General features: G+C 44.0%; 1 protein-coding gene across 2 annotated transcripts in view; it reads left to right on the top strand.

The window, feature by feature from the left end:
- Positions 1-27,254, top strand: part of LOC139367656 (receptor-type tyrosine-protein phosphatase U-like) — a 343,935-nt gene that overhangs the window by 81,794 nt on the left and 234,887 nt on the right. Inside the window, exon 2 of one of the 2 annotated variants that reach the window (XM_071105929.1) lies at positions 5,138-5,269. In XM_071105929.1, the coding sequence (XP_070962030.1) occupies positions 5,138-5,269 (132 nt within the window). The remainder of the gene's footprint in view (positions 1-5,137; positions 5,270-27,254) is intronic. The other variant, XM_071105938.1, reaches the window with a different exon arrangement.

The following is a 27,254-nucleotide window of genomic DNA, read 5'->3' as shown; positions in this document are numbered from 1 at the left end:
AGAACTGATTTAAGTTTCCCTGCATTAAAGTCTCCGGCCACTAGGAGTGCCACCTCTGGGTGAATGGTTTCCTGTTTGCTTATTTCCTTATACAACTGACTGAGTGCGGTCTTAGTGCCAGCATCTGTTTGTGGTGGTAAATAAACAGCCATGAAAAGTATAGCTGAGAACTCTCTAGGCAAGTAGTGTGGCCTGCAATTTATCACAATATTCTCTACTTCAGGCGAGCAAAATCTAGAGACTTCCTTAGATTTCGTGCACCAGCTGTTGTTTAAAAATATGCACAAATACCCCCCCCCCCCCCCCCCCCTCGTCTTACTGTGCTGTTTTATCCTGCCGGTGCTGCGTATATCCCGCTAGCTGAATATCCATGTCGTCATTCAGCCACGATTCCGTGAAACATGGGATATTACAGTTTTTGATGTCCCGTTGGTAGGATATTCGTGATCGTACCTCGTCTAGTGTATTGTCCAATGATTGCACGTTGGCGAGTAATATTAACAGTAACGGCAGCTTTCCTACTCGCCTTCTGCGGGTCCAGACGAGGCATCTGGCTGTTCGTCTTCTGCGACGCTTCCTTTTGCGGATATTTGGGATGTCTGCCCTATGGGGTGTTTGAAAAATATCGTGAGTCCTGCTTGTTGTTGAAAAAGTATTTGTCTAATCCGAGGTGAGTGATCGCTGTCCTGATACCCAGAGGCTATTTTCTGCCGTAAGACACAGTTGCAGAAACATTATGTACAAAATAATTGACAAATATCGCGAAAAGAACACATAATAGCACAATTGCACAATTGGTTAGGAGACCGTAAAACAGCGGCCATCTCCTCCGGCGCCATCTTGTTGCCTGGGTCAGGTCATAGTTTAGGTGTTTAAAAGTAGACTCAGCGAGATGATGTAGATTCACATAGTAAACAGTAGTAGTGGGTCAATTTCCCAACAACCAGGAGCGTTTGTTCCATTGTTGTGGTCCTGTAGACTGCACGTTGTAGCAGTGTGAAGTGCACCCCATGCACATGCGCAGATACTTCTGTGTGAGAGAAAAGTCTTGCATCATGCTCATCTCAATGGGATGAGCATCTCAAGGGGCAATTTTAAGCCGATGACTTTTGCCATTCAAAGTGTGTCACATTCTGAGAATGAAAATTGTCTGATTTTGCACCTACATGCCAACTGCATGAACTTTACAACAATCCTGTGATCAAAGGTCATGAAGTATTGCCTGCAGTCAATTGCAAGTTTGTGCAGTTGCTCTTCCCCAACCTCTTCCTGCAGCCATCACCTGCATTGTGGGAGGCTCTATTGTCAACCAACCATTAGGGTGTGTTTGTTTGACTCACGAGAAAGTGAACAAAGACATGACTGAAACAGGAACCAATTAGCTGCGATTTACAGTGCCTTCAGAAATTATTCAGGCCCCTTGTCTTTTTTCACATTTTGTTACATTACAGCTTTATTCAAAAATGGATTCAATAGTTTTTTCCCTCATCAATCTTCGCACAATAACCCACACTGATAAAGCCAAAACAGGTTTTTAGACATTTTTGCTAATTCATTAAAATAAAAAAACTGAAATATCTAATTTACATACATTTTCAGACCCTTTTTTCAGTACTTTGTTGAAGCACCTTTGGCAGCGATTACAGCATTGAGTCTTCATGACGCTGCAAGCTTGGCACACCTGTATTTAGGGAGTTGCTCCAATTCTTCTCTGCAGATCCTCTCAAGCCCTGTCAGGTTGGATGGGGAGCGTTGCTGCACAGCTATTTTCAGGTCTCTCCAGAGATGTTCGATTGGGTTCATGTCCGGGCTCTGGTTGGGCCACTCAAGGACATTCAGAGACTTGTTCCGAAGCCACGCCTGTGTAGTCTTGGCTGTGTGCTTAGGGTCATTGTCCTTTTGCAAGGAGAACCTTTGCCCCACTCTGAGATCCTGCGCGCTCTGGAGAAGGTTTTCATCAAGGATCCCTCTCTATACTTTTCTCTGTTCATCTTTCCCTCCATCCTGACTAGTCTCCCAGTCCCTGCCACTGAATAACATCCCCACAGCATGATGCTGCCACCCCAATGCTTCACAGTAGGGATGGTGCCAGGTTTCCTCCAGATGTGACACTTGATATTCAGGCCAAAGATTTCAATCTTGGTTTCATCAGACCAGAGAATCTTGTTTGCTTTTTGGTAAACTCCATGCGGAGTTGTCAAGCTGTCATGTGCCTTTTTACTGAGGAGTGCCTTCCGTCTGGCCACTCTACCATAAAGGCCTGATTGGTGGAGTGCTGCAGAGAACATCTACTGACAATTTATTTAACCTGATAGCTTGGTTTTTGCTCTGACATGCACTGTCAACAGTGGAGCCTTATATAGACAGCCTTTCCAAATCATATTCAATCAATTGAATTTACCACAGGTGAACTCCAATCAATTTGTAGAAACATTTCAAGGATGATCAGTGGAAACAGGATCCACCTGAGCTCAATTTATAGTCTCATAGTGAAGTGTCTGAATACTTATGTAAAAAAATATATTTGTTTTTATTTGTATAAATTTTACAAACATTTCTAAACCTATTTTCTCTTTTCCATCATGGGATATGGTTTGTAGATTGCTGTGGATTATTATTATTTTAATCAATTGTAGAATAAGGCTGTAACGTAACAAAATTGAATACTTTCCAAAGGCACTGTATATGTACAGTGCATATATATATATATATATATATATATATATATATATATATATATATATATATATATATATATATATATATATATACAGTGCCTTGCGAAAGTATTCGGCCCCCTTGAACTTTGCGACCTTTTGCCACATTTCAGGCTTCAAACATAAAGATATAAAACTGTATTTTTGTGTGAAGAATCAACAACAAGTGGGACACAATCATGAAGTGTAACGACATTTATTGGATATTTCAAACTTTTTTAACAAATCAAAAACTGAAAAATTGGGCGTGCAAAATTATTCAGCCGCTTTACTTTCAGTGCAGCAAACTCTCTCCAGAAGTTCAGTGAGGATCTCTGAATGATCCAATGTTGACCTAAATGACTAATGATGATAAATACAATCCACCTGTGTGTAATCAAGTCTCCGTATAAATGCACCTGCACTGTGATAGTCTCAGAGGTCCGTTAAAAGCGCAGAGAGCATCATGAAGAACAAGGAACACACCAGGCAGGTCCAAGATACTGTTGTGAAGAAGTTTAAAGCCGGATTTGGATACAAAAACATGTCCCAAGCTTTAAACATCCCAAGGAGCACTGTGCAAGCGATAATATTGAAATGGAAGGAGTATCAGACCACTGCAAATCTACCAAGACCTGGCCGTCCCTCTAAACTTTCAGCTCATACAAGGAGAAGACTGATCAGAGATGCAGCCAAGAGGCCCATGATCACTCTGGATGAACTGCAGAGATCTACAGCTGAGGTGGGAGACTCTGTCCATAGGACAACAATCAGTCGTATATTGCACAAATCTGGCCTTTATGGAAGAGTGGCAAGAAGAAAGCCATTTCTTAAAGATATCCATAAAAAGTGTCGGTTAAAGTTTGCCACAAGCCACCTGGGAGACACCAAACGTGGAAGAAGGTGCTCTGGTCAGAGGAAACCAAAATGGAACTTTTTGGCAACAATGCAAAACGTTATGTTTGGCGTAAAAGCAACACACCATCCCCACTGTCAAACATGGTGGTGGCAGCATCATGGTTTGGGCCTGCTTTTCTTCAGCAGGGACAGGGAAGATGGTTAAAATTGATGGGAAGATGGATGGAGCCAAATACAGGACCATTCTGGAAGAAAACCTGAGAGTCTGCAAAAGACCTGAGACTGGGATGGAGATTTGTCTTCCAACAAGACAATGATCCAAAACATAAAGCAAAATCTACAATGGAATGGTTCAAAAATAAACATATCCAGGTGTTAGAATGGCCAAGTCAAAGTCCAGACCTGAATCCAATCGAGAATCTGTTGAAAGAACTGAAAACTGCTGTTCACAAATGCTCTCCATCCAACCTCACTGAGCTCGAGCTGTTTTGCAAGGAGGAATGGGAAAAAATGTCAGTCTCTCGATGTGCAAAACTGATAGAGACATACCCCAAGCGACTTACAGCTGTAATCGCAGCAAAAGGTGGCGCTACAAAGTATTAACTTAAGGGGGCTGAATAATTTTGCACGCCCAATTTTTCCGTTTTTGATTTGTTAAAAAAGTTTGAAATATCCAATAAATGTTGTTCCACTTCATGATTGTGTCTCACTTGTTGTTGATTCTTCACAAAAAAATACAGTTTTATATCTTTATGTTTGAAGCCTGAAATGTGGCAAAAGATCGCAAAGTTCAAGGGGGCCGAATACTTTCGCAAGGCACTGTGTATATATATATATGTATATATATATATATATATATATATATATATATATATATATATATATATATATATATACACACACACAAATACATTTGATATTCAGACATTATAAACAATGGCAACACTGCCATGTTGATCTTAGCCTTGCTGTTGGAAAACCACATTAGTGTCTGACTTTCAGTAGATGCACCTACCCCAACTTGTCGTCTACAGTCAGTTGCTTTAGCCTTACCACTCAAACGCGCCCGCATCTGCGGTGCTGTTCGTGGCAAAGTCATAAATAATGGTTTCAGTATAGTTAGTTTTTCAAACGGGTTTGTTAATTATTTAATTTAACTTTACTAGTAAAAGAAAGAGGATCAGAGGGATATCGTGGTGAAATATCGTAGCCCAAATGAGCCAGTACACAACAACACTGTAATAATAACTACTGATAGTGGAACGTTTCTGAAGTGAAGGCAGGTGTTGTTGGGGATTGATGGTGGGTTCTCACCTACTGCAACATTCCCTTTATTCTCTATGGAGCTTTATGTTATTATCAGGAATATACAAATCAGATGCAATTACTGATTTATGGTGGCCATGGCTGAACTGTGTGTCCATTTTGGGCTTAAATCTTTTTAATCCTAGGAAATCTAATTAAATGTGATTATGTGCAGTCCATAAAAAATATATAATTCATTAATCCCTTGATATTGAATGCCATTTACTTCATCATGTGTGACCTCCCACTTAATGTCATCTCCTTCTCTCTCTCCTCAGCAGCAGGCTGCACCTTTGACGAGGATTCTGAGCCCAGTCTGTGTGACTTCACCCAAGGGGAGGAGGATGACTTTGACTGGCAGCTCTTCAGGACACACAACTCACCCTACGCCTCTTCTGACCTCCTGCGTGGTGAGTTCCTGCTCTTATTATGCTTCAGAGTATTGAAGTATTCTCAGGTGCTAACCTGGTATCCACTATGGTATCCAATGCAAGTATCACTTTCACTTTGTGGATGGGGTATCTGTATCAGCAAGTATAAGAAACAAGGACTGGGGGGTGAGACATCTCAAGTCTTAATGTGTGATGTTATCCTCCCTGGATTACAATCCTTAGATTATCAGTGTACTAGCCAACAACACTGCCTTTCTAAGCAGACAGTGCCTGCTCTTCTTAGGTGCATGTTTGTTCAAATGAGATGCTGAAGCTGTCCAGAAGCTGTGGGTGTTTTGGAAAAACTCCAAAGTGTGGAAGCCTTCCTAGGATTATTAAAACCTCTTAGAGCTCCCCCCTACTTTGTGCAATTTCCGCCTGAAGACATACCCAAATCTAACAGCCTGTAGCTCAGGCACAGAACCAAGGATATGCATATTCTTGGTACCATTTCAAAGAAAACACTCTGACGTTTGTGTAAATGTGAATTGAATGTAGGAGAATATAACACAATAGATCTGGTTTAGATAAAACAATGAAAAAAACGATACTGTTTTTATTTTTATTTTTGTATCATCTTTAAAATGAACAAGATAAAACAAACATTCAGATAGGATGATGGGGACAATTTCGGTGAAAAATATAAGAGGGCAACAGTACTTTGTGCAAAGTTTCTGAATGATAACTTCCAAAATGAGTGTGCTACATGACATTTATCATGAAGTCACCCAGGTGTCCCACACAAGTAGCCCAAATGTACCCAAGTGGCCAAATTGGTGAAGGTATACATTTTGAACCAAGTAACTATATACAAAATACCAAAATGGTATTCTAACACCCCCCCCCCCCCCCCCCCAAAAAAAAAAAAATTGGGAAAAAAAATGGGGGGAAAAATAATGATTAATTAAACAATATATGAAAAAATATATATATTTATATATACATTTACAAAATAACATGGGTGTTATAATAGCACATCAAGAGTAAAAATGAACAGTTTAGGGTTCCATAGCCGCAGGCAGAACAGTTGAAACTGGAACAGCGCTAAGGCCAGGTGGACTGGGGACATCAAGGAGTCATCATGCCAGGTAGTCCTGACGCATGATCCTAGGAATCAGGTCCTCCGAGAGAGAGAAAGAGAGAATTAGAGAGCATACTTAAATTCACACAGGACACCGGATAAGACTCCCATTCGGAGTCAGTGTCACTGTGAAAGAAAATGTTCAATAAGAATAGTTTCACATATGAGCCCTGTATCAACAGGTATAATAAACAGATATATACACTGCTCAAAAAAAAATAAAGGGAACACTAAAATAACATCCTAGATCTGAATGAATGAAATATTCTTATTGAATACTTTTTTCATTACGTAGATGAATGTGCTGACAACAAAATCACACAAAAATTATCAATGGAAATCAAATTGATCAACCCATGGAGGTCTGGATTTGGAGTCACACTCAAAATTAAAGTGGAAAACCACACTACAGGCTGATCCAACTTTGATGTAATGTCCTTAAAACAAGTCAAAATGAGGCTCAGTAGTGTGTGTGGCTCCACGTGCCTGTATGACCTCCCTACAACGCCTGGGCATGCTCCTGATGAGGTGGCGGATGGTCTCCTGAGGGACCTCCTCCCAGACCTGGACTAAAGCATCCGCCAACTCCTGGACAGTGTGGTGCAACGTGGCATTGGTGGATGGAGCGAGACATGATATCCCAAATGTGCTCAATTGGATTCAGGTCTGGGGAACGGGGGGGCCAGTCCATAGCATCAATGCCTTCCTCTTGCAGGAACTGCTGACACACTCCAGCCACATGAGGTCTAGCATTGTCTTGCATTAGGAGGAACCCAGGGCCAACCGCACCAGCATATGGTCTCACAAGGGGTCTGAGGATCTCATCTCGGTACCTAATGGCAGTCAGGCTACCTCTGGTGAGCACATGGAGTGCTGTGCGGCCCCCCAAAGAAATGCCACCCCACACCATGACTGACCGACCGCCAAACCGGTCATGCTGGAGGATGTTGCAGGCACCAGAACGTTCTCCACGGCGTCTCCAGACTCTGTCACGTCTGTCACGTGCTCAGTGTGAACCTGCTTTCATCTGTGAAGAGCACAGGGCACCAGTGGCGAATTTGCCAATCTTGGTGTTCTCTGGCAAATGCCAAACGTCCTGCACGGTGTTGGACTGTAAGCACAACCCCCACCTGTGGACGTCAGGCACTCATACCATCCTCATGGAGTCTGTTTCTGACCGTTTGAGCAGACACATGCACATTTGTGGCCTGCTGGAGGCCATTTTGCAGAGCTCTTGCAGTGCTCCTCCTTGCACAAAGGCGGAGGTAGCGGTCCTGCTGCTGGGTTGTTGCCCTCCTACGGCCTCCTCCACGTCTCCTGATGTACTGGCCTGTCTCCTGGTAGCGCCTCCATGCTCTGGACACTACGCTGACAGACACAGCAAACCTTCTTGCCACAGCTCGCATTGATGTGCCATCCTGGATGAGCTGCACTACCTGAGCCACTTGTGTGGGTTGTAGACTCCGTCTCATGCTACCACTAGAGTGAAAGCACCGCCAGCATTCAAAAGTGACCAAAACATCATTCAGGAAGCATAGGAACTGAGAAGTGGTCTGTGGTATTCCATTTGCACAACACCATGTGCAATTTATTGTCAATCAGTGTTGCTTCCTAAGTGGACAGTTTGATTTCACAGAAGTGTGATTGACTTGGAGTTACATTGTGTTGTTTTAGTGTTCCCTTTATTTTTTTGAGCAGTGTATAATAGAGAGTACAGGGAACATAAGTTTGAATACATTATTATGACCTGCTAGATCTACTGTCTCTTTTTATATTATGACATTTCAGCTAGATCTACTGTCTCTATTATATTATGACAGACCAGCTAGATCTACTGTCTTTATTATATTACAACAGACCAGCTGTATCTACTGTCTCCATTTCACTTTGGCCATTGTTGTGTGGGCCTGCCCTCCCCTCAACAGCCTTAAATAGGCTATTTCATGTGGGTTGGGATGGGGCGGCAGACACGCATCTCACATTTCATGACATTACATGTTTATATATTGCTTCTAAAATTTAAAAAAAATCACAAATAATATTTTATATTATTAATTTCAAAGAAGGGCATTAGCATGATAATAACTTACCAGTCCAAAACGATGTCCTCTCCCGTTCAAAAAATATTCCTCCACAATCGCTAAATGAATCGTCCTACAACAATCTCTGTCTCACCTTCCCAATCAATTTATTCTAAAATTGTGTGTACATCTGTATATCTAGACTTAGATTTAGCTTTCCCTGACTTAGTCGCTATAATGATTGATATATAAAAAGCTGAATCTGCGCGTTTACCAAACAATGCAGTGCGTAATATGTGTTTCTCCTTCCGGTATGAAACTTCAATAGCGAATGACTCACTTTACGCTGGAGCTTACTACATGGGTTGGTCTTGCAACACATAAACATGGCCTATTGCCGTTTAGCTCAGCTCATTGGCTATCTACCCAGCTAGATTTCAAGACGGTCATTTGGTTAAGACAGTCAATCAATGAAACAGTGGGCAAATCATTGGTGCACAATGATGTCATGACTTGTTGTCTTCAAATCAGTTTCTTTCAGTCAATACGTCCCGCGAAATGGCCCATCACGTTTGCTTGTGTTACAAACAACCCAGTTGATTGCAGTGAAACCAAACATGACTGGAAAAGTCACGTTCTGTGTGGGTTATTTACCTGGAATGTGTCGTCGAAAATGGAATGAGACGGAATTCACTACACAAGCGGTTCACAAAATGTTTTGTGTTAGGCTATAAAAACGGATTTTATCAAACAAAAGATCATTCATTGTGTAACAATGAGCATTGGAATTGCAAACAGACGAAGATCGTCAAAGGTAAACAATTTATTTTAATGCAGTTTGTGAATATGTTACGCCTGTGCTGGTTAAAATTGTTTTTTTTTATGGGGCTCTATGCTCAGATAATCGCATCGTATTCTTTTGCAGTAAATACTTTTTTAAATCTAACAACGCAGTTGGATTAGCAAGATTTTAGGCTTTCGATACATGTGAGACACTTGTATTTTCATTCATGTTTAATATGACTATTTATGTAGCGATCACCGTATGTTCTGGAATTTCAGGGTTCCGTGCGTAGAGAGTTTAATGGGATTCAGCGTGCATGGGTGTGGCGTCGAGCAGCGTCGGCCTCATCAGGAATGTGTGGCCGTATGCAAATCAACCATGAAATGTCCAGCATGTCTTTAATCAAGCAGTCATATCCCGCAGTGGTGTCTATTCCCCCACTAACCCGTGGGATAACTCTTATGTTAACCAGGTTTGCAGGGCAGGAACTGACAGAAATGTACAGTTTCATGCATCTCTGCTGGATGCTGCCACATGGAGAATGGAACTGCATGCGTACTTCATAAAATGCACCGATCATCCGACCCCCACATTAACAAGCACCTTGGAGGAACAGACAGAAAGAGAGGGGGGAGGTTACAGTATTTACAGCAGTGCTATTGACGCTTATGGGCAAGGTTGCAGCTCTTCAAGCCGATTGCCTGAGAGGAGTGATTAGACCACTGACCTTTGTCTCAGTTTCAGTCAATCAATCAGTCAACCAATGATGTCTCACTGTGTGAGAGGTGTGGCAGGAACGTTGTGCAATGTGTAGAGAATAGTATGGAGTCATTTAAAAAAAAAATGAAAATGAAAAAAAGTTAGAGATGCAAAAGAAACCCCCCAAGACATCATAATTACATAATAGAATAGGACAAATGGTTGGCTGATACAAAAATGGATATTAAGAAAGATAACATAAGCTGTGCTGAGACAGACAACACAATGATAAGACTCACTACAATCAAGCGAATAGAATAATAGGACATTTATTAACCACATTCCTGTAAAGCTTAGAGAGGATCTCATGTCAAATACTGTTAAAGTAATATGGCTACAGGTTCATCATCACCTTTGATGATACAGTGGTAGCAATATATGGTTATACAATTTACCGAAAAGACACATGCCAATGGAGGCACTGTTGTGGTCTATATAAAGAACCATATTCCTGTAAAGCTTAGAGACAATATAATGTTAAATACTGGCTACAGGTTCATCTGCCTCACCTAAAGGCCATTCTTGTGGGAAGCTGCTATATACCACCAAGTGCTAATAGTCAGTATCTGGATAACATGTGTGAAATGCTTGATCATGTATGTGATATCAACAGAGAGGTATATTTTCTGGTTGAGTTAAATATTGACTGGCTTTCATCAAGCTGCCCACTCAAGAAAAAGCTTAAAACTGTAACCAGTGCCGGCAACCTGGTTCAGGTTATCAGTCAACCTACCAGGGTACTTGCAAACAGTACAGGAATGAGAGTTCAAAAGAGGTCATACAAGAAGTTTTGTAGTTATTCCTATGTTATTGATGTAAAGAATATATGTTGGTCCGTGGTGTGTAATGATGAGAAAACAGACACTACACTTGACACATTTATGAAATTGCTTATTCCAGTTGCTAATAAGCATACACCCATTAAGAAAATGACTGTAAAAACTGTTAAATCCCCGTGGATTGATGAGGAATTGAAAAATTGTATGGACGAGAAGGATGAGGCAAAAGGAATGGCAAATAAGTCTGTCTGCACAACCTGTTAGCAAATGTATTGCAAATTGAGAAATCATGTGACTAAACTGAATAAAAAGAAGAAGAAACTATACTATGAAACTATCAGGGTTCGGGTATGACCCAGGTGCAGACAGTGTCGAAGTAACAAATGTTTATTTCTAGTACAGAGGCAGGCAAACGACAGCAGGCAGAGGTCAGAAATCCAGAAAGGGTCCAACAGGTCCGGAACGGCAGGCAGTCTCAGGATCAGGGCAGGCAGAAAGGTCAATAATCCAGAGAGGTGTGGCAAGGTATAGATCGGCAGGCAGGTTCAAGGCAGGTTGAAAGGTCAAAACTGGGAGTTGAAAGGTCAAAACTGGGAGGAACAAGAACAGACAGGAGCAAGGGGACAAACGGGGACAAAGAATGTGTGTGCCCACAGGCTTGGAGGGAAGCACAAGTCATTCCGCTACCTAAGTATAGTAAATCCCCCTTTAATGGCTCAAATAGCTGACCAATCAGCCTGTTACCAACCCTTAGTAAACTTCTGGAACAAACTTTCAGCATGGATATAGAGACAGACTTTCGACAAGCACAGCACTTACACAAATTACTGATTGGCTGAGAAAAATTGATGAGAAAAAGATTGAGGGGGCTGTTTTGTTAGACTTCAGTGCAACCTTTGACATTATCAATCAAGTCTACTGCTGGAAAAATGTTTGTGTTATGGCTTTACTCCCCCTGCTATATTGTGGATAAAGAGTTACCTGTCTAACAGAACACAGAGTGGGTTATTTAATGGAAGCCTCTCCAACATAATTCAGGTAGAATCAGGAATTCCCTGATTAGATTAGAATCAATTCCCTGCAGCTGTCTAGGCCCATTTAATATTTTCAATCTCTACTAATGAATTGCCACTGGCTTTGAGGAAAGCCAGTGTCTATGTATGCAGACAACTCAACACTATACATGTCAGCTACTACAGCAACTGAAATGACTGCAACACTTAAAGAGCTTCAGTTAGTTTGAGTGGCTGGCAAGGAATAAGTTAGTCCTAAATATTTCTAAAACTAAAAGCATTGTATTTGGGACAAATCATTCACTAAACCCTAAACCTCAGCTAAATCTTGTAATAAATAATGTTGAGCAAGTTGAGGTGACTAAACTGCTTGGAGTTACCCTGGTTTGTAAACTATTATGGTCGAAACATTTTGCTACCACTTCCCCCCCATCTTGGCTACTGTTGTATGTCCATGACAGGGCGCTGCTCTACCTTCTTGACAGCACTGTCAACAAGACAGTTCCTACAGGCCCTAGTTTTGTCGCACCTGGACTACTGTTCAGTCATGTGGTCAGGTGCCACAAAAAAGGACTTAGGAAAATTGCGATTGGTTCAGAACAGGGCAGCACGGCTGGCCCTTGGATGTACACAGATAGCTTATATTAATAATATGCATGTTAATTTCTCCTGGCTCAAAGTGGAGGAAAGTTTGACTTCATCACTGCTTGTATTTAAATGCACCCAGGAATGCACCCATGCATACCCCACAAGACATGCCACAAGACTATGGTAGGCTCAGAGTACTACATAAAGCCATGAGATTGAACTCTATTCCACATCAAGTAACTCATGCAAGTAGTAAAATTAGATTTTAAAAAACCTTATGGAACAGCAGGGACTGTGAAGCAATACAAACATAGGTGCACACACACACACACACACACAAACACGATAACATGTGCACTATACACAAATGTACACATGGATTTTGTACTGTGTATATATGTGGTAGTGGTGGAGTAGGGGCCTGAGGGCACACAATCTGTGAATGTATTGTAGTGTTTTCAAAATTGTGTAAACTGCCTGAATTTTGCTCGACTCCAGAAAGAGTAGCTGCTGCCTTGGCTAATGGGGATCAATAATAAATACAAATACAAAACTTATCATCCGCATTCTAGTCATTTGCTGCCATCAATTCACATGTATTTATAAAGACCTTTTTACATCAGCTGATATCTCAAAGTGCTGTACAGAAACCCAGCCTAAAACCCCAAACCGCAAGCAATGCAGCTGTAGAAGCACCGTGGCTAGGAAAAACTACCTAGAAAGGCCAGAAGCTAGGAAGAAACTGAGAGAGGAACCAGTCGATGAGAGGTGGCCAGTCCTCTTCTGGCTGTGCCGGGTGGAGATTATAACAGAACATGGCCAAGATGTTCAAATGTTCATAGATGACTAGCAGGGTCAAATAATAATAATCACAGTGGTTGTCGAGGGTGCAACAGGTCAGCACCTCAGGAGTAAATGTCAGTTGGCTTTTCATAGCCGATTATTGAGAGTATCTCTACCGCTCCTGCTGTCTCTAGAGAGTTGAAAACAATATGTCTGGGACAGGTAGCACATCTGGTGAACAGGTCAGGGTTCCATAGCTGCAGGTAGAACAGTGGAGCAGCAGAACAACTGGAGCAGCAGCACAGCCAGGTGGACTGGGGACAGCAAGAAGTCATCAGGCCAGGTAGTCCTGAGGCATGGTCCTAGAGCTCAGGTCCTCCGAGAGAAGAAATAAATAATGAGAGAAAGAAAGAGAGAGTTAGAGAGAGCATACTTAAATTCACACAAGGCACTGGATAAGACAGGAGAAATACTCCAGATATAACAGACTGACCCTAGCCCCCCGACACATAAACTACTGCAGTATAAATACTGGAGGCTGAGACAGGAGGGGTCGGGAGACACTGTGGCCCCATCGGAAGATACCCCCGGACAGGGCCAAACAGGCAGGATATAACACCACCCACTTCGCCAAAAAACAGCCCCCACACCACTAGAGAGATATCTTCAACCACCAACTTACCATCCTGAGACAAGGCTGAGTATAGCCCACAAAGATCTCTGCCACAGCACTACCAAAGGGGGGGAGCCAACCCAGACAGGAAGATCACGTCAGTGACTCAACCCACTCAAGTAATGCACCCCTCCTAGGGACGGCATGGAAGAGCACCAGTAAGCCAGTGACTCAGCCCCTGTAATAGGGTTAGAGGCAGAGAATCCCAGTGGAGAGAGGGGAACCGGCCAGGCAGAGACAGCAAGAGCAGTTCATTGCTCCAGTGCCTTTCTGTTCATTGTCACACTTCTGGGTCAGACTACACTCAATCATAGGACCTACTGAAGAGATGAGTCTTCAATAAAGACTTAAAGGTTGAGACTGAGTCTGCGTCTCTCACATGGGTAGGCAGACCATTCCATAAAATGGAGCTCTAAAGGAGAAAGCCCTGCCTCCAGTTGTTTGCTTAGAAATTCTAGAGGCAGTTAGGAGGCCTGCGTCTTGTGACCGTAGCGTACGTGTAGGTATGTACGGCAGGACCAAATCGGAAAGAGAACCCATGTAATGCTTTGTAGGTTAGCAGCAAAACCTTGAAATGAGCCCCTGCCTTAACAAGAAGCCAGTGTAGAGGCTAGCACTGGAGCAATATGATAATTTTTTTTGGTTCAGGTAAAGATTCTAGAAGCCATGTTTAGCACTAACTGAAGTTTATTTAGTGTTTTTTCTGGTTATCCGGAAAGTAGAGCATTGCAGTAGTCTAACCTAGAAGTGACAAAAGCATGGATACATTTTCTGCATGATTTTTGGACAGAAAGTTTCAGATTTTTGCAATGTTACGTAGATGGAACTAAGCTGTCCTTGAAACAGTATTGATATGTTCGTCAAAAGTGATATCAGGGTCCAGAGTAACGCCGAGGTCCTTCATAGTTTTATTTGAGACTACTGTACAACCATCAAGATTAATTGTAAGATTCAACAGAAGATCTCTTTGTTTCTTGGGACCTAGAACAAGCATCTCTGTTTTATCCAAGTTTAAAAGTAGAACATTTGCAGCCATCCACTTCCTTATGTCTGAAACACAGGCTTCCAGCGAGGGAAATTTGGGGGCTTTTTTTGGGGCTATCCTGTTTCCTTGCCTGACGCTGTTTCTCCTCTCACTACAGTTTTGCAGCTCTGACTCTGGTTCCTGTCTCCTGTTCCACATATCACCACCCTTCTACCCTGTTCTGGATTCAACTCACCATCACTCCCTTGGATTCCCCTCCGGACCTATTTACCCTGTCCCAACCCAGCTCACTCCAACCTCAGCCTCCACATCTGGTTTCCTACAACTCATCCGTACTTCCCTGGATCTGCACCTCATCTCTCCCTGTTACAATGAATGATTCATTCATCCCTGTTCTGTTCTGAGTCTGCTCTTAGGTTCCCCTTTGCTGCTCCGCCTAACAGTACGATCTTGCCAAGATATGAATCCAGCAGACTCGGATACTCTCCACCAAATTCTCATTGGTCAAGGTGTCCTGCTCAACCAATCCCTAAAAACCCTTCTGGAGAATATCAATGAGTTTTCACGGAGCCTGTCTGTCCTACAGGGCCGAACCTTCGCCCAAAGCTCACAACCTGTCCCAAGTCCTTCCTCTCCGCCCTGGGAGCCGTTTGTTCCTACTCCCGAGCGCTACGATGGGAATCTCGGTGCTTGCAGAGCTTTTCTAGTACAATATTCACTAGTGTTATAGCAACAGCCCACCTCTTGTGCTAGTGAACGAGCCAATATCTGTTTTTTGATTGGTTGCCTCTGTGGTGCAGCGCTTTCCTGGGCCACTGCTGTGTGGGAGAGACAGTCACCCATTTGCTTCTCATATAGCAGATTCACGGAGGAGATGAGGAAGGTTTTCGACCACCCGGTCTGCGGAAAGGACACCGCTAAATGACTTCTGTCCCTCCGTCAAGGCTCCCAGAGTGTTGCTCCGCACCCTCGCCGCAGAGAGCAGCTGGAATGAGGAGGCTCTTCAGGGAGCATTCCGGAACTCACTCACTGAGACCCTCAAGGACGAGTTGGTGTCCAGGGAGGAGCCTGATGATCTTTATGAACTAATTTCTCTCACTATCCACATTGACAACCATCTCCGGGAGCGTCGGAGGGAGAGGGTAGGTAGGGTTGCAAGTTCCTTAACATCTGCTTCAGTGCCTTTCTCTTCTCCTCCGACTGCATCCCAACCCCAGGCATGTCCTATGTATTTATATAGCCCTTCGTACATCAGCTGATATCTCAAAGTGCTGTACAGAAACCCAGCCTAAAACCCCAAACAGCAAGCAATGCAGGTGTAGAAGCACGGTGGCTAGGAAAAACTCCCTAGAAAGGCCAAAATCTAGGAAGAAACCTAGAGAGGAACCAGGCGTGGGGTGTGGGGTGGCCAGTCCTCTTCTGGCTGTGCCGGGTGGAAATTATAACAGAACATGGCCAAGATGTTCAAATGTTCATAAATGACCAGCATGGTCAAATAATAATAAGGCAGAACAGTTGAAACTGGAGCAGCAGCACGGCCAGGTGGACTGGGGACAGCAAGGAGTCATCATGTCAGGTAGTCCTGAGGCATGGTCCTAGGGCTCAGGTCCTCCGAGAGAGAGAAAGAAAGAGAGAATTAGAGAGAGCACACTTAAATTCACACAGGACACCGAATAGGACAGGAGAAGTACTCCAGATATAACAAACTGACCCTAGCCCCCTGACACAAACTACTGCAGCATAAATACTGAGACAGGAGGGGTCAGGAGACACTGTGGCCCCATCCGAGGACACCCCCGGACAGGGCCAAACAGGCAGGATATAACCCCACCCACTTTGCCAAAGCACAGCCCCCACACCACTAGAGGGATATCTTCAACCACCAACTTACCATCCTGAGACAAGGCCGAGTATAGCCCACAAAGATCAGATTAACTGGACTACCGGGAGGGTAACTACTTGGAGCACCTTTTGTCGTTCTAACTGTCTTCCTTCTGCCCTTCCACCTGCCTTGTCTGTACCCCAGTCCATTCCAGATCCCCCGGACCTGTCTTCTGTTCCTCCAGAGTATCACAGTTTAGCTCCTGTGTTCAGTAAGCACCACACCATATCTCTGCCGCCTCATCGGCCGTACGACTGCGCTATTGAGCTTCAGCCTGGAGCTCCTCTCCCCATCCCGAGTAAGAGGCTATGGAGGAATACATCCAGGATTCCCTGGCTGTCGGACATGTCAGCCCTTCTTCCTCTCCGGTTGGAGCTGGGTTTTTCTTTGTCAAGAAAAAGGATGGGTCATTGAAGCTGTGCATAGACTTCTGTGAGCTGAATAGTATCACTGTCAGGAACAAGTATCCCTTGCCTGTCATCAGTTCCGCTTTTGGCCCTCTCCGTGGTGCCGCAGTGTTCACTAAACTTGACCCCCGGAATGCCTTGTCCGCATCAGAGAGGGGGACAAGTGGAAAATGGCATTCCACACACCACTTTGAGTATTTGGTCATGCCGTTTGGTCTCATGAACACCCTTGCTGTTTTTCAAAGCCTGGTGAATGATGTTTTGAGGGATGTTATTGGATGCTTTGTTTTTGTATATGTGGATGATATTCTTATTTATGTATCTTACTTTATTATCTTACTTATTTAAGGATCTTGAGGCTTACAAGCAACACGTTCACCAAGTCCTCCAGTGGCTCTTGGAGAATAAACCTTTTGTTAAGTCTGAGAAATGTGAGTTTCATGTTTCCTCTGTATCCTTTTTGGGTTACATTATTGCACAGGGACAGCTACGAATGGACCCTGCCAAGGTTAGGGCAGTCAGAGTGGCCTGTGCCAGCTAATCTGAAGTAGCTACAACGTTTTCTAGGGTTTGCCAATTTTTACAGACGTTTAATCCATGACTACAGTCGTTTGGCAGCTCCTCTCACCACTCTCACCTCCACTTCGCACCGCTTCACTTCCGCTCCAATAGTTACCCAGCCAGACCCAGAACTCCAGTTCATCCTCGAGGTGGACACTTCCGACAGGTGCTGTCCTGTCGCAATGTTCACCCTCTGATCAGAAGCTCCATCCATGTGCCGCCTTGTACCGCAAGCTCTCACCTGCAGAGAGAAATTTTGACCTAAGTAACCGGGAACTTCTGGCCATGAAGCTGGCTCTTGAGGAGTGGTGTCACTGGTTTGAGGGCTCGGTTCTCCCTTTCATTGTGTGGACAGATCATAAAAACCTATCCTACATCCAGACCGCCAAACGTCTGAACTCTCGATAGGCCAGGTGGGCATTGTTTTTCGTTAGATTCAACTTCACACTCACTTATTGCCCCAGATCTAAGAATGCAAAGCCCTCTCCCGCCAGTTCACCGCAGACACCACAGGTTCCGAGCCAGAAACCATTATGCCATCCTCCTGCATCGTTGCAGCTGTCTCCTGGGAGATTGAGTCCCTTGTTCTCCGGCTCAGCAGAACCAGCCTGACCCAGGTAACCATCCTAGTAAGGCTCTGTTTGTGCTAGATTCAGTTCGATCTGAAGTTCTTCAGTGGGCCCATTCTACTCACCTCACCAGTCACCCTGGCATGAACTGGACTGTCGTCTTCCTGCATCAGCGATTTGGGTGGCCTACCATGGAGAAAGACACTCGCGAATTCATTTCAGCCTGCTCGGTCTGTGCCCAGAACAAAACCTCCACCAAACCTACGTCCGGTCTGCTTTGCCGTCTTCCCATACCCAGTCGCCCCTGGTCAAACATAGCTCTGGACTTCATCACTGGCCTTCCCCCATCTAATGGTATCTCATTGATCCTCACTATTATTGACCGATTTTCCAAAGCGGCTCACTTCATTCTTCATTCTTCCCTCCAGGGAGACTGCGGACCTGTTGGTATCCCATGTGTTGCGGCTGTATGGCATCCCTATTGATATTGTTTCTGACAAGGGGCCCCAGTTTACATCCCAGGCCTTTTGCACAGCACTTGGTATTTATGTTAGCCTTTCATCTGGATATCACCCCCAGACCAAAGGCCAGACCGAGTGGGCCAACCAGGAGTTGGAGACTGCCCTACGCTGTGTGACTTCGGCTAAACCTTCCTACTGGACTGCCCAGCTACCCTGGGTGGAATATACCCACAATACCCTCAGCAATGCCTCATCAGGTATGTCACCCTTTGAGTGTGCCCTGGGTTACCAACCCCCCTTGTTCCCTGCCCAAGAGGTTGAGGTATGGCTCTCATCTAAGGACTTGCCCTTGAAAGTGGCTTCCAGAAAACTAGTGCCCCGATTCATTGGTCCATTGGAGATTGATCATGTCATTAAACCCTCTGCTGTGCATCTGAAACTCCCAGACTCTCTCAAAATCCACCCCACCTTCCATGTGTCTTTGATTAAACCAGTCTGCTCCAGTCCCCTATCCCCCACTGCAGCTGCTCCTCCCCACCCCTTTGGCTCATCGATGACCATTCTGCCTATAACGTCCGGTAGCTTTTGGATGTAATGCCGTTGGGGTTGCGGTTGGCAGTATCTGGTGGACTGGGAGGGTATACAGGCCTGAGGAGCGCTGCTGGGTGCCCCGTCGTCTGGCCTCAATATATCCACATAATATTCCTTCCTCATGATGCCATCAATTTGGTGAAGTGCACCAGTCCCTCCTGCAGCAAAGCACCCTCACAATATGATGCTGCCACCCCCGTGCTTCACGATTTGGATGGTGTTCTTCTTCGGCTTCCAAGCCTCACCCTTTTTCATCCAAACATAACGATGGTCATTATGGCCAAACAGTTATATTTTTGTTTCATCAGACCAGAGGACATTTCTCCAAAATGTACAATTATTGTCCCTCTGTGCAGTTGCTAACCGTAGTCTGGCTTTTTTTATGGAGGTTTTGGAGCAGTTCCTTGCTGAGCGACCTTTCAGGTTATGTCGATATAGGACTCGTTTTACTGTGGATATAGATACTTTTGTAGCTGTTTCCTCCAGCATCTTCAAAAGGTCCTTTGCTGTTGTTCTGGGATTGATTTGCACTTTTCGCACCAAAGTACGTTAATCTCAAGGAGACAACGCGTCTCCTTCCTGAGCTGTATGATGGCTGCGTGGTCCCATAGTGTTTATACTTGAGTGCTATTTTTTGTACAGATGAACGTGGTACCTTCAGGGGTTAGAAAATTGCTCCCAAGGATGAACCAGACTTGTGGAGGTTAACAATTTTGTTTCTGAGGTCTTGGCTGATTTCTTTTGATTTTCCCATGATGTCAAGCAAATAGGCACTCAGTTTGAAGGTAGGCCTTGAAATACATCCACAGGTACACCTCCAATTGACTCAAATGATGTCAAATAGCCTGTCAGAAGCTTCTAAAGCCATAAAATCATTTTCTGGAATTTTCCAAGCTGTTCAAAGGGACAGTCACTTGGTGTATGTAAACGTCTGACCCACTGGAATTATGATACAGTGAGTTATAAGTGAAATAATCTTTCTGTAAACCATTGTTGGAAAAATTTCTTGTGTCATGCACAAAGTAGATGTCCTAACCGACTTGCCAAAACTATAGTTTGTTAACAAGACATTTGAGGAGTGGTTGAAAAAGGAGGTTTAATGAGTCCAACCGAAGTGTATGTAATCTTCCGACTTCAACCATATATACACTCTCACTCACACAACCAACACACCGGGATGAACGCATACAGTATTTTGGCAGTAAAAATAATTTGACTCCAGGCTAGATGCCAGAGGAGGGTGCTGTGACTGAGAGGCAGGTGTTGTTCCTACCTGTCATTTTTTGGAAGTTTGAAGTTTGAGCAGTGCCAAAGAGAGACTGCACTAAAGCCTGCATCAGTTTTATTATGACAGTACAATAATGAAGTTTCAGTTTACGCTGCTATGCACTTAGGCACTGAACAGCCTCCATGTCACCTTGCTGGAGGTCATGCATTCTCAAGGGCGCAATAACAAAAGCTATACACATATCTTCTGGGGAAACTAGTATTATTTTATACTTTGTGCTTTTTCATTGCAAAGAAAATTAGGACTTTTGGGGTCGATCCTCTGGGTAACATTGGGTAGAGTGGAGAGAGTTTCACGTCAGAGCGGTGCGAGCTGCCCTATGGCATCGGAAGCATGTTTTTCTCCTCTTCCCCTCACTCTTGAAGTGGCAGGGGACTGTCTGTGATCTGCAACTGGCTGTCCCACACATGGTCACAGAACACTCTCAGAAACAGCTGCCGGATTTGCACGTCGCTTAACTCCTAATTTGCGGGAGCCCACTGGGAACCAGGAGCATAAACACACTCACTTTTCCATCTCATGGACCCTTGCGACATCTCCTCTTTCTCTTGCTCTTTTTCTCTTTCTTTCTCTCTTTCTCTCTCTCCGATAATTAAATTGGATAATTTGGCTAAGTTTGTGGCCGGGGCATTGTACATGCCTATAGTGGCTCCAGCTGCAGCCATCTAGACTGCAGGGAGTGTCCAGTGCCCTGCAGTCAGCCTTTCCACAGAGAGACAGGCTCTGTGTGGGAAGGGGCTCTGAGATGTACTATGCCAACTGCTACATGTCTCCTTCTTGCCTATATTACTATAGCTTCAGGGCATTTCTGCTTTACGACAGTAGGGCCTCCCCTTTCCCAGAAGTCTTCCAGTCACCACGGCTCTAAATACCCCTGTACCAGCCTGCTGCCTGCCCTTGTTACATCCATCCTCTGTCTCCTCATTGTGGTTCCCTCACCCCTACTCTCCATTGCAGGCTAAATCCAACACATTCAAAACTTTGTCCCAAAAAAAGACTAAACTAGCCATGATCTAATCTAGCGATGAGCAATGAGCAATGCTCAACAAGATAGATATCCCCCTTCCACATATCTCAGGGTTTCATTACCAAGTTTAACATTCCAGCGGCTTGGTCAGAGAGGTGCTGTCTCCTGTTATGATTACAGAAGGAGATAACCATGATTTATTGGCCAAACACCAAGACGATTAATTAGAAAGTGGAGTTGGGCTAATCCCTTTTCCTTGGACCTGTAATCGGGTCTAACCAACCCCCTCACACCATGAGAAGTCATGCAGGCAGGCGAGGCTTAAAGCCGTTACCACATTTAGGCTTGTGTGTGTTTGTGTGGACAGGAAGTGTGTGTATGTGCATGCGTGAGGGTGTGTTGATGTGTGGATATGGACGAGATGAGACGAGGCGCAGCAGCAAATCTATCTCCCTGGCGTCTTAAGCGTGAGGGATTAACGGGCTCACCAGTTCAAAGGCTTGTGTCTAAATGCTATGGGCTCCTCCTGTCTCTGCTGTTCCTCGCTGCTCTGCTCCGCTGCAGCCCCACAGCAGTCACGCTTGGGTCTCTGTCACATCGGACCATAACTCTCCAAGGTCATTAGTAGCCTACCAAACTTGCTAACTGTCTGGTACTCGCCACTCTACTGTCCCTCTAATCACTCTGACATCAATGCAAATGTATTCGAAAATGTAATCAAACACTTCACGAGAGCCCATGAGCTTATGACGTGAGCAACATTTCTATAGGCTCTGCAATTGCGGGAGAAAACAGAGTGATGACCGATAATAAAAAGAGCAGGGTCCCATCAGCATTCTATAGGCTAGACCTACTATATTTATTTCTCAACTTTCCTCATGTTAAGCACATTGCTTATATTTACAACAGGAGTATAGCCTACCTGGCTGTCATGAAAATAAACCACAGGGAAAAGCGTCCTCCATTCGCTATTTAAGGGCATAGATGACATGTCTTTTTTCCCTCTGCCCCTGTTTCGGTATAGGTGCACGATAATGGTCCATTTTAAATCAAAACAAATGTCACACATATATTATTTACTATATTTAAAGACACATTTAAATCAAGAACAGTCTGATGGATGACAATATCACTTGATGATTTATTGAATGATTTATTATCAGTTGTGAATGATGCCCAGCATAAGAAACAATGCCTTTTTTTGCGACTTTTGCGATTCATAGTCACACACCTCATGTAGCCTGGCCTATATGTTTTAATAAAGTTTGTATCACAACTAGTGGCCAAATAACTTCTTAAAATGAAGCACATTAATCTACTTCACAAAGGGTGTAGAGCTAACTGGCATATATAAGCAGCGCGCAAGTTTCAATGTATGGGAAGATAATGTTCACCATAAAAATGCACATTTATTAATAAAAGCATTACATGTATAATTGCATTTGCAGTCACTTTTGATAATGTTTTTTTCCACTAATGGAACATTCACACTTATAGCCTACTACCATGTGCACATTGCTGCGCTTATAATGTGAGGAAATACTCGAATAGTTTATCAACATTTAAAGCATATTGTTCTGATCTATTGTGTCAGCCACATTGCGTAAAAAAGTGGTTTTGATGCTAGTGGTTGTATTAATTTGGGATCTATCGCATCCCACTGCTGTCCCAGACTCGCACAGAATAGAATAGGTCTATGGGGGATAGTAGATTGACATAAGCTAGTGCTTTTGCTCATTAGGCCTAATCATCTTGTTGGCTGAAGAAAAGTACATGTGGACAGTGCTTCCAATAATTTAAATATGCACATCAGAATTGGAAAAGGACGCAAGCAGTTGAGTCCCCGATGTGTCTGTCTTCACTTGTAGCTTGTGAGAAAGACCCAATCACATGACGGAGAGCCATGTGAGTGAGAAGCGCTTCGGATTGCCAGCACACTCAGGGAGAAGGGAACAAAGCAGCACTCCAGGCCACAAAATACATGGATTTTTTTAGGATGCATTGCAGCCAGAATAGAATAGGTCTATGGGGGATAGTAGATTGACATAAGCTAGTGCTTTTGCTCATTAGGCCTAATCATCTTGTTGGCTGAAGAAAAGTACATGTGGACAGTGCTTCCAATAATTTAAATATGCACATCAGAATTGGAAAAGGACGCAAGCAGTTGAGTCCCCGATGTGTCTGTCTTCACTTGTAGCTTGTGAGAAAGACCCAATCACATGACGGAGAGCCATGTGAGTGAGAAGCGCTTCGGATTGCCAGCGCACTCAGGGAGAAGGGAACAAAGCAGCACTCCAGGCCACAAAAGACATGGATTTTTTTAGGATGCATTGTAGCCACAAAGGAGATGCCACTGTGAAAATCGAGGCATTATCAAGTAGTTATTACTGCATTGTCGGAACTAGAAGCACAAGCATTTCGCTACACTCGCATTAACATCTGCTAACCATGTGTATGTGACAAATACCATTTGATTTGATTTGATTTGCTTGTCAAATTGTGAATGAGAGTCTGTTAGTGTGTACAGCCTGCGCAACAAAACAAAGCATGGCTCATGACTTTCAAGCGACTTTAAAAAAAATCATTATTAGAGTCTCATCAGGCAACCTTACAATGTATTTAAAAATAAATTAAACATAGTGCTCAACGTTTGTAGAACAACTAAAGTTACATGAATAACTCTAGATTAACTGCTCAAATCCTTTGGAGAAAATATTCATATTTTATTCAGCTTTCTTCAATTGTATTCTTCATACTATAAAACAATATAAAATAATGTGGCGTAATTATAGTGTGTAGCCCACAGCTATTTGCCATAGCCACATCAGGACCTAACATAAGGACAACTCAGTGTTCTATTCTTTTCTTCTGAAATAGACTACATTTTCTTCATATCATGCTTCTTTGGACCTGTCTAAAATAAATAATGGTATCATTTTGAAGGTGTAGGCTATATTACATAGACTACAAGCCATTTCAAAAAGTACACTGCTCAAAAAGGGGAACACTAAAATAACACATCCTAGATCTGAATGAATTAAATATTCTTATTAAATACTTTTTTCTTTACATAGTTTAATGTGCTGACAACAAAATCACACAAAAATGATAAATGGAAATCAAATTGATCAACCCATGGAGGTCTGGATTTGGAGTCACACTCAAAATTAAAGTGGAAAACCACACTACAGGCTGATCCAACTTTGATGTAATGTCCTTAAAACAAGTCAAAATGAGGCTCAGTAGTGTATGGCCTCCGCGTGCCTGTATGACCTCCCTACAACGCCTGGGCATGCTCCTGATGAGGTGGCGGATGGTCTCCTGAGGGATCTTCTCCCAGACCTGGACTAAAGCATCCGCCAACTCCTGGACAGTCTGTGATGCAACGTGGCGTTGGTGGATGGAGCGAGACATGATGTCCCAGATGTGCTCAATTGGATTCAGGTCTGGGGAACGGGCGGGCCAGTCCATAGCATCAATGCCTTCCTCTTGCAGGAACTGCTGACACACTCCAGCCACATGAGGTCTAGCATTGTCTTGCATTAGGAGGAACCCAGGGCCAACCGCACCAGCATATGGTCTCACAAGGGGCCTGAGGATCTCATCTCGGTACCTAATGGCAGTCAGGCTACTTCTGGCGAGCACATGGAGTGCTGTGCGGCCCCCCAAAGAAATGCCACCCCACACCATGACTGACCCACCGCCAAACCGGTCATGCTGGAGGATGTTGCAGGCAGCAGAACGTTCTCCATGGCGTCTCCAGACTCTGTCACGTCTGTCACATGTGCTCAGTGTGAACCTGCTTTCATCTGTGGCGAATTTGCCAATCTTGGTGTTCTCTGGCAAATGCCAACCGTCCTGGACGGTGTTGGGCTGTAAGAATCATGGAGTGAGGCCCTCATTCCAGCCTCATGGAGTTTGTTTCTGACCGTTTGAGCAGACACATGCACATTTGTGGCCTGCTGGACGTCATTTTGCAGGGCTCTGGCAGTGCTCCTCCTGCTCCTCCTTGCACAAAGACGGAGGTAGCGGTCCTGCTGCTGGGTTGTTGCCCTCCTATGGCCTCCTCCACGTCTCCTGATGTACTGGCCTGTCTCCTGGTAGCGTCTCCATGCTCTGGACACTACGCTGACAGACACAGCAAACCTTCTTGCCACAGCTCGCATTGATGTGCCATTCTGGATGAGCTTCACTACCTGAGCCACTTGTGTGGGTTGTAGACTCCGTCTCATGCTACCACTAGAGTGAAAGCACCGCCAGCATTCAAAAGTGACCAAAACATCAGCCAGGAAGCATAGGAACTGAGAAGTGGTCTGTGGTCACCACCTGCAGAACCACTCCTTTATTAGGGGTGTCTTGCTAATTGCCTATCATTTCCACCTGTTGTCTATTCCATTTGCTCAACAGCATGTGAAATTTATTGTCAATCGGTGTTGCTTCCTAAGTGGACAGTTTGATTTCTGTTACGGATACAAGTATCCTGTGTGTGTATCCTGTGGGTGTGTTTCTTTTCTCTCCTTCTCCCCTCTAGTTTTGTTTGCTGCTCGTGAAACTGTGCAGGAGTCCCTAGGTTTCAGCCCGGCTGAACTAGTGTTTGGTCATACAGTGAGAGGACCAATGAAAGTCCTTAAAGAACAGATCTTATCCCAAGAGTTGTGTACAGGAGACGAGAATATGTTGGACTACGTTAGTCGCTTTCGTGAGCGCCTACACCAAGCTTGTGATCTCGCAAAGGAAGCTCTGAGCATGAAAAGACACTATGATAAAGAGGCTGTTTCTCATCCACTACAGCAAGGTGACCAAGTACTGGTGTTATTACTTGTTCCAGGATCTTCACTGTCAGCTCGTTTCTCTGGTCCTTATTTAATTGAAAAGAAAATAAGTGAAACTGACTATGTGCTTCAAACTCCTGATAGACAACGCCAATCTCGTGTGTGTCACATTAACATGTTGAAAGCTTACCACACCCGACGCATCACACAGTTAGATAGTTCAAAAACAGAGGAAGGCACTGCTGTCTCCTCTGCTACTACTGCGATGGTAGTGGACTGTCATATTGATGATGTTGATGGATGGATTCTGTTTCATTTAACGGACGGACAGGCCGATGATATTGTGAGGCTACTACAGGCTACTACACAGTTTTCCATGTCTCTTTAATGACGTTCCTACTCGCACAAACGTGTTGGAACATGACATTAATGTTGGAAATGCTACACCTATCAAGCAACACCCATATCGTATCAACGCTTCCAAGAGGAAGATAATGAGGGATGAGGTGAAATATTTGTTGGAGAATGACCTGGCTACGCCAAGTTCCAGCCCTTGGAGTTCTCCTTGCATTCTGGTTCCTAAACCTGATGGTACGTCCAGGTTATGTACGGATTATCGGAAGGTAAATTCTGTCACAATGCCAGATTCGTTCCCGTTACCCAGACTGGACGACTGTATCGACACTATTGGAGCTGCTAAGTATGTAACTAAGTTGGACCTCTTAAAAGGTTACTGGCAGGTTCCGTTAACTTCACGTGCTTCTGAGATTTCTGCCTTTGTGACCCCAGACAACTTCCTACAGTACTCAGTCATGGCTTTTGGGATGCGAAATGCACCAGCCACTTTCCAATGACTGGTTAACTCCGTATTAGCTGGCGTTCCTAATTGTAGTGCATACCTTGATGACCTAGTGATTTATTCGTCTGAGTGGTCAGATCATGTTGACTCTCTAAGGGTAGTATGTGAACGGTTGGCAGCTGCTTCTCTAACCCTGAACTT

Source organism: Oncorhynchus clarkii, chromosome 2, assembly GCF_045791955.1.
Source record: "Oncorhynchus clarkii lewisi isolate Uvic-CL-2024 chromosome 2, UVic_Ocla_1.0, whole genome shotgun sequence".
NCBI lineage: Eukaryota > Metazoa > Chordata > Actinopteri > Salmoniformes > Salmonidae > Oncorhynchus > Oncorhynchus clarkii.
The sequence above is the reverse complement of the archived record's forward strand: the minus strand, read 5'-3'. Positions and strand labels throughout refer to the sequence as shown.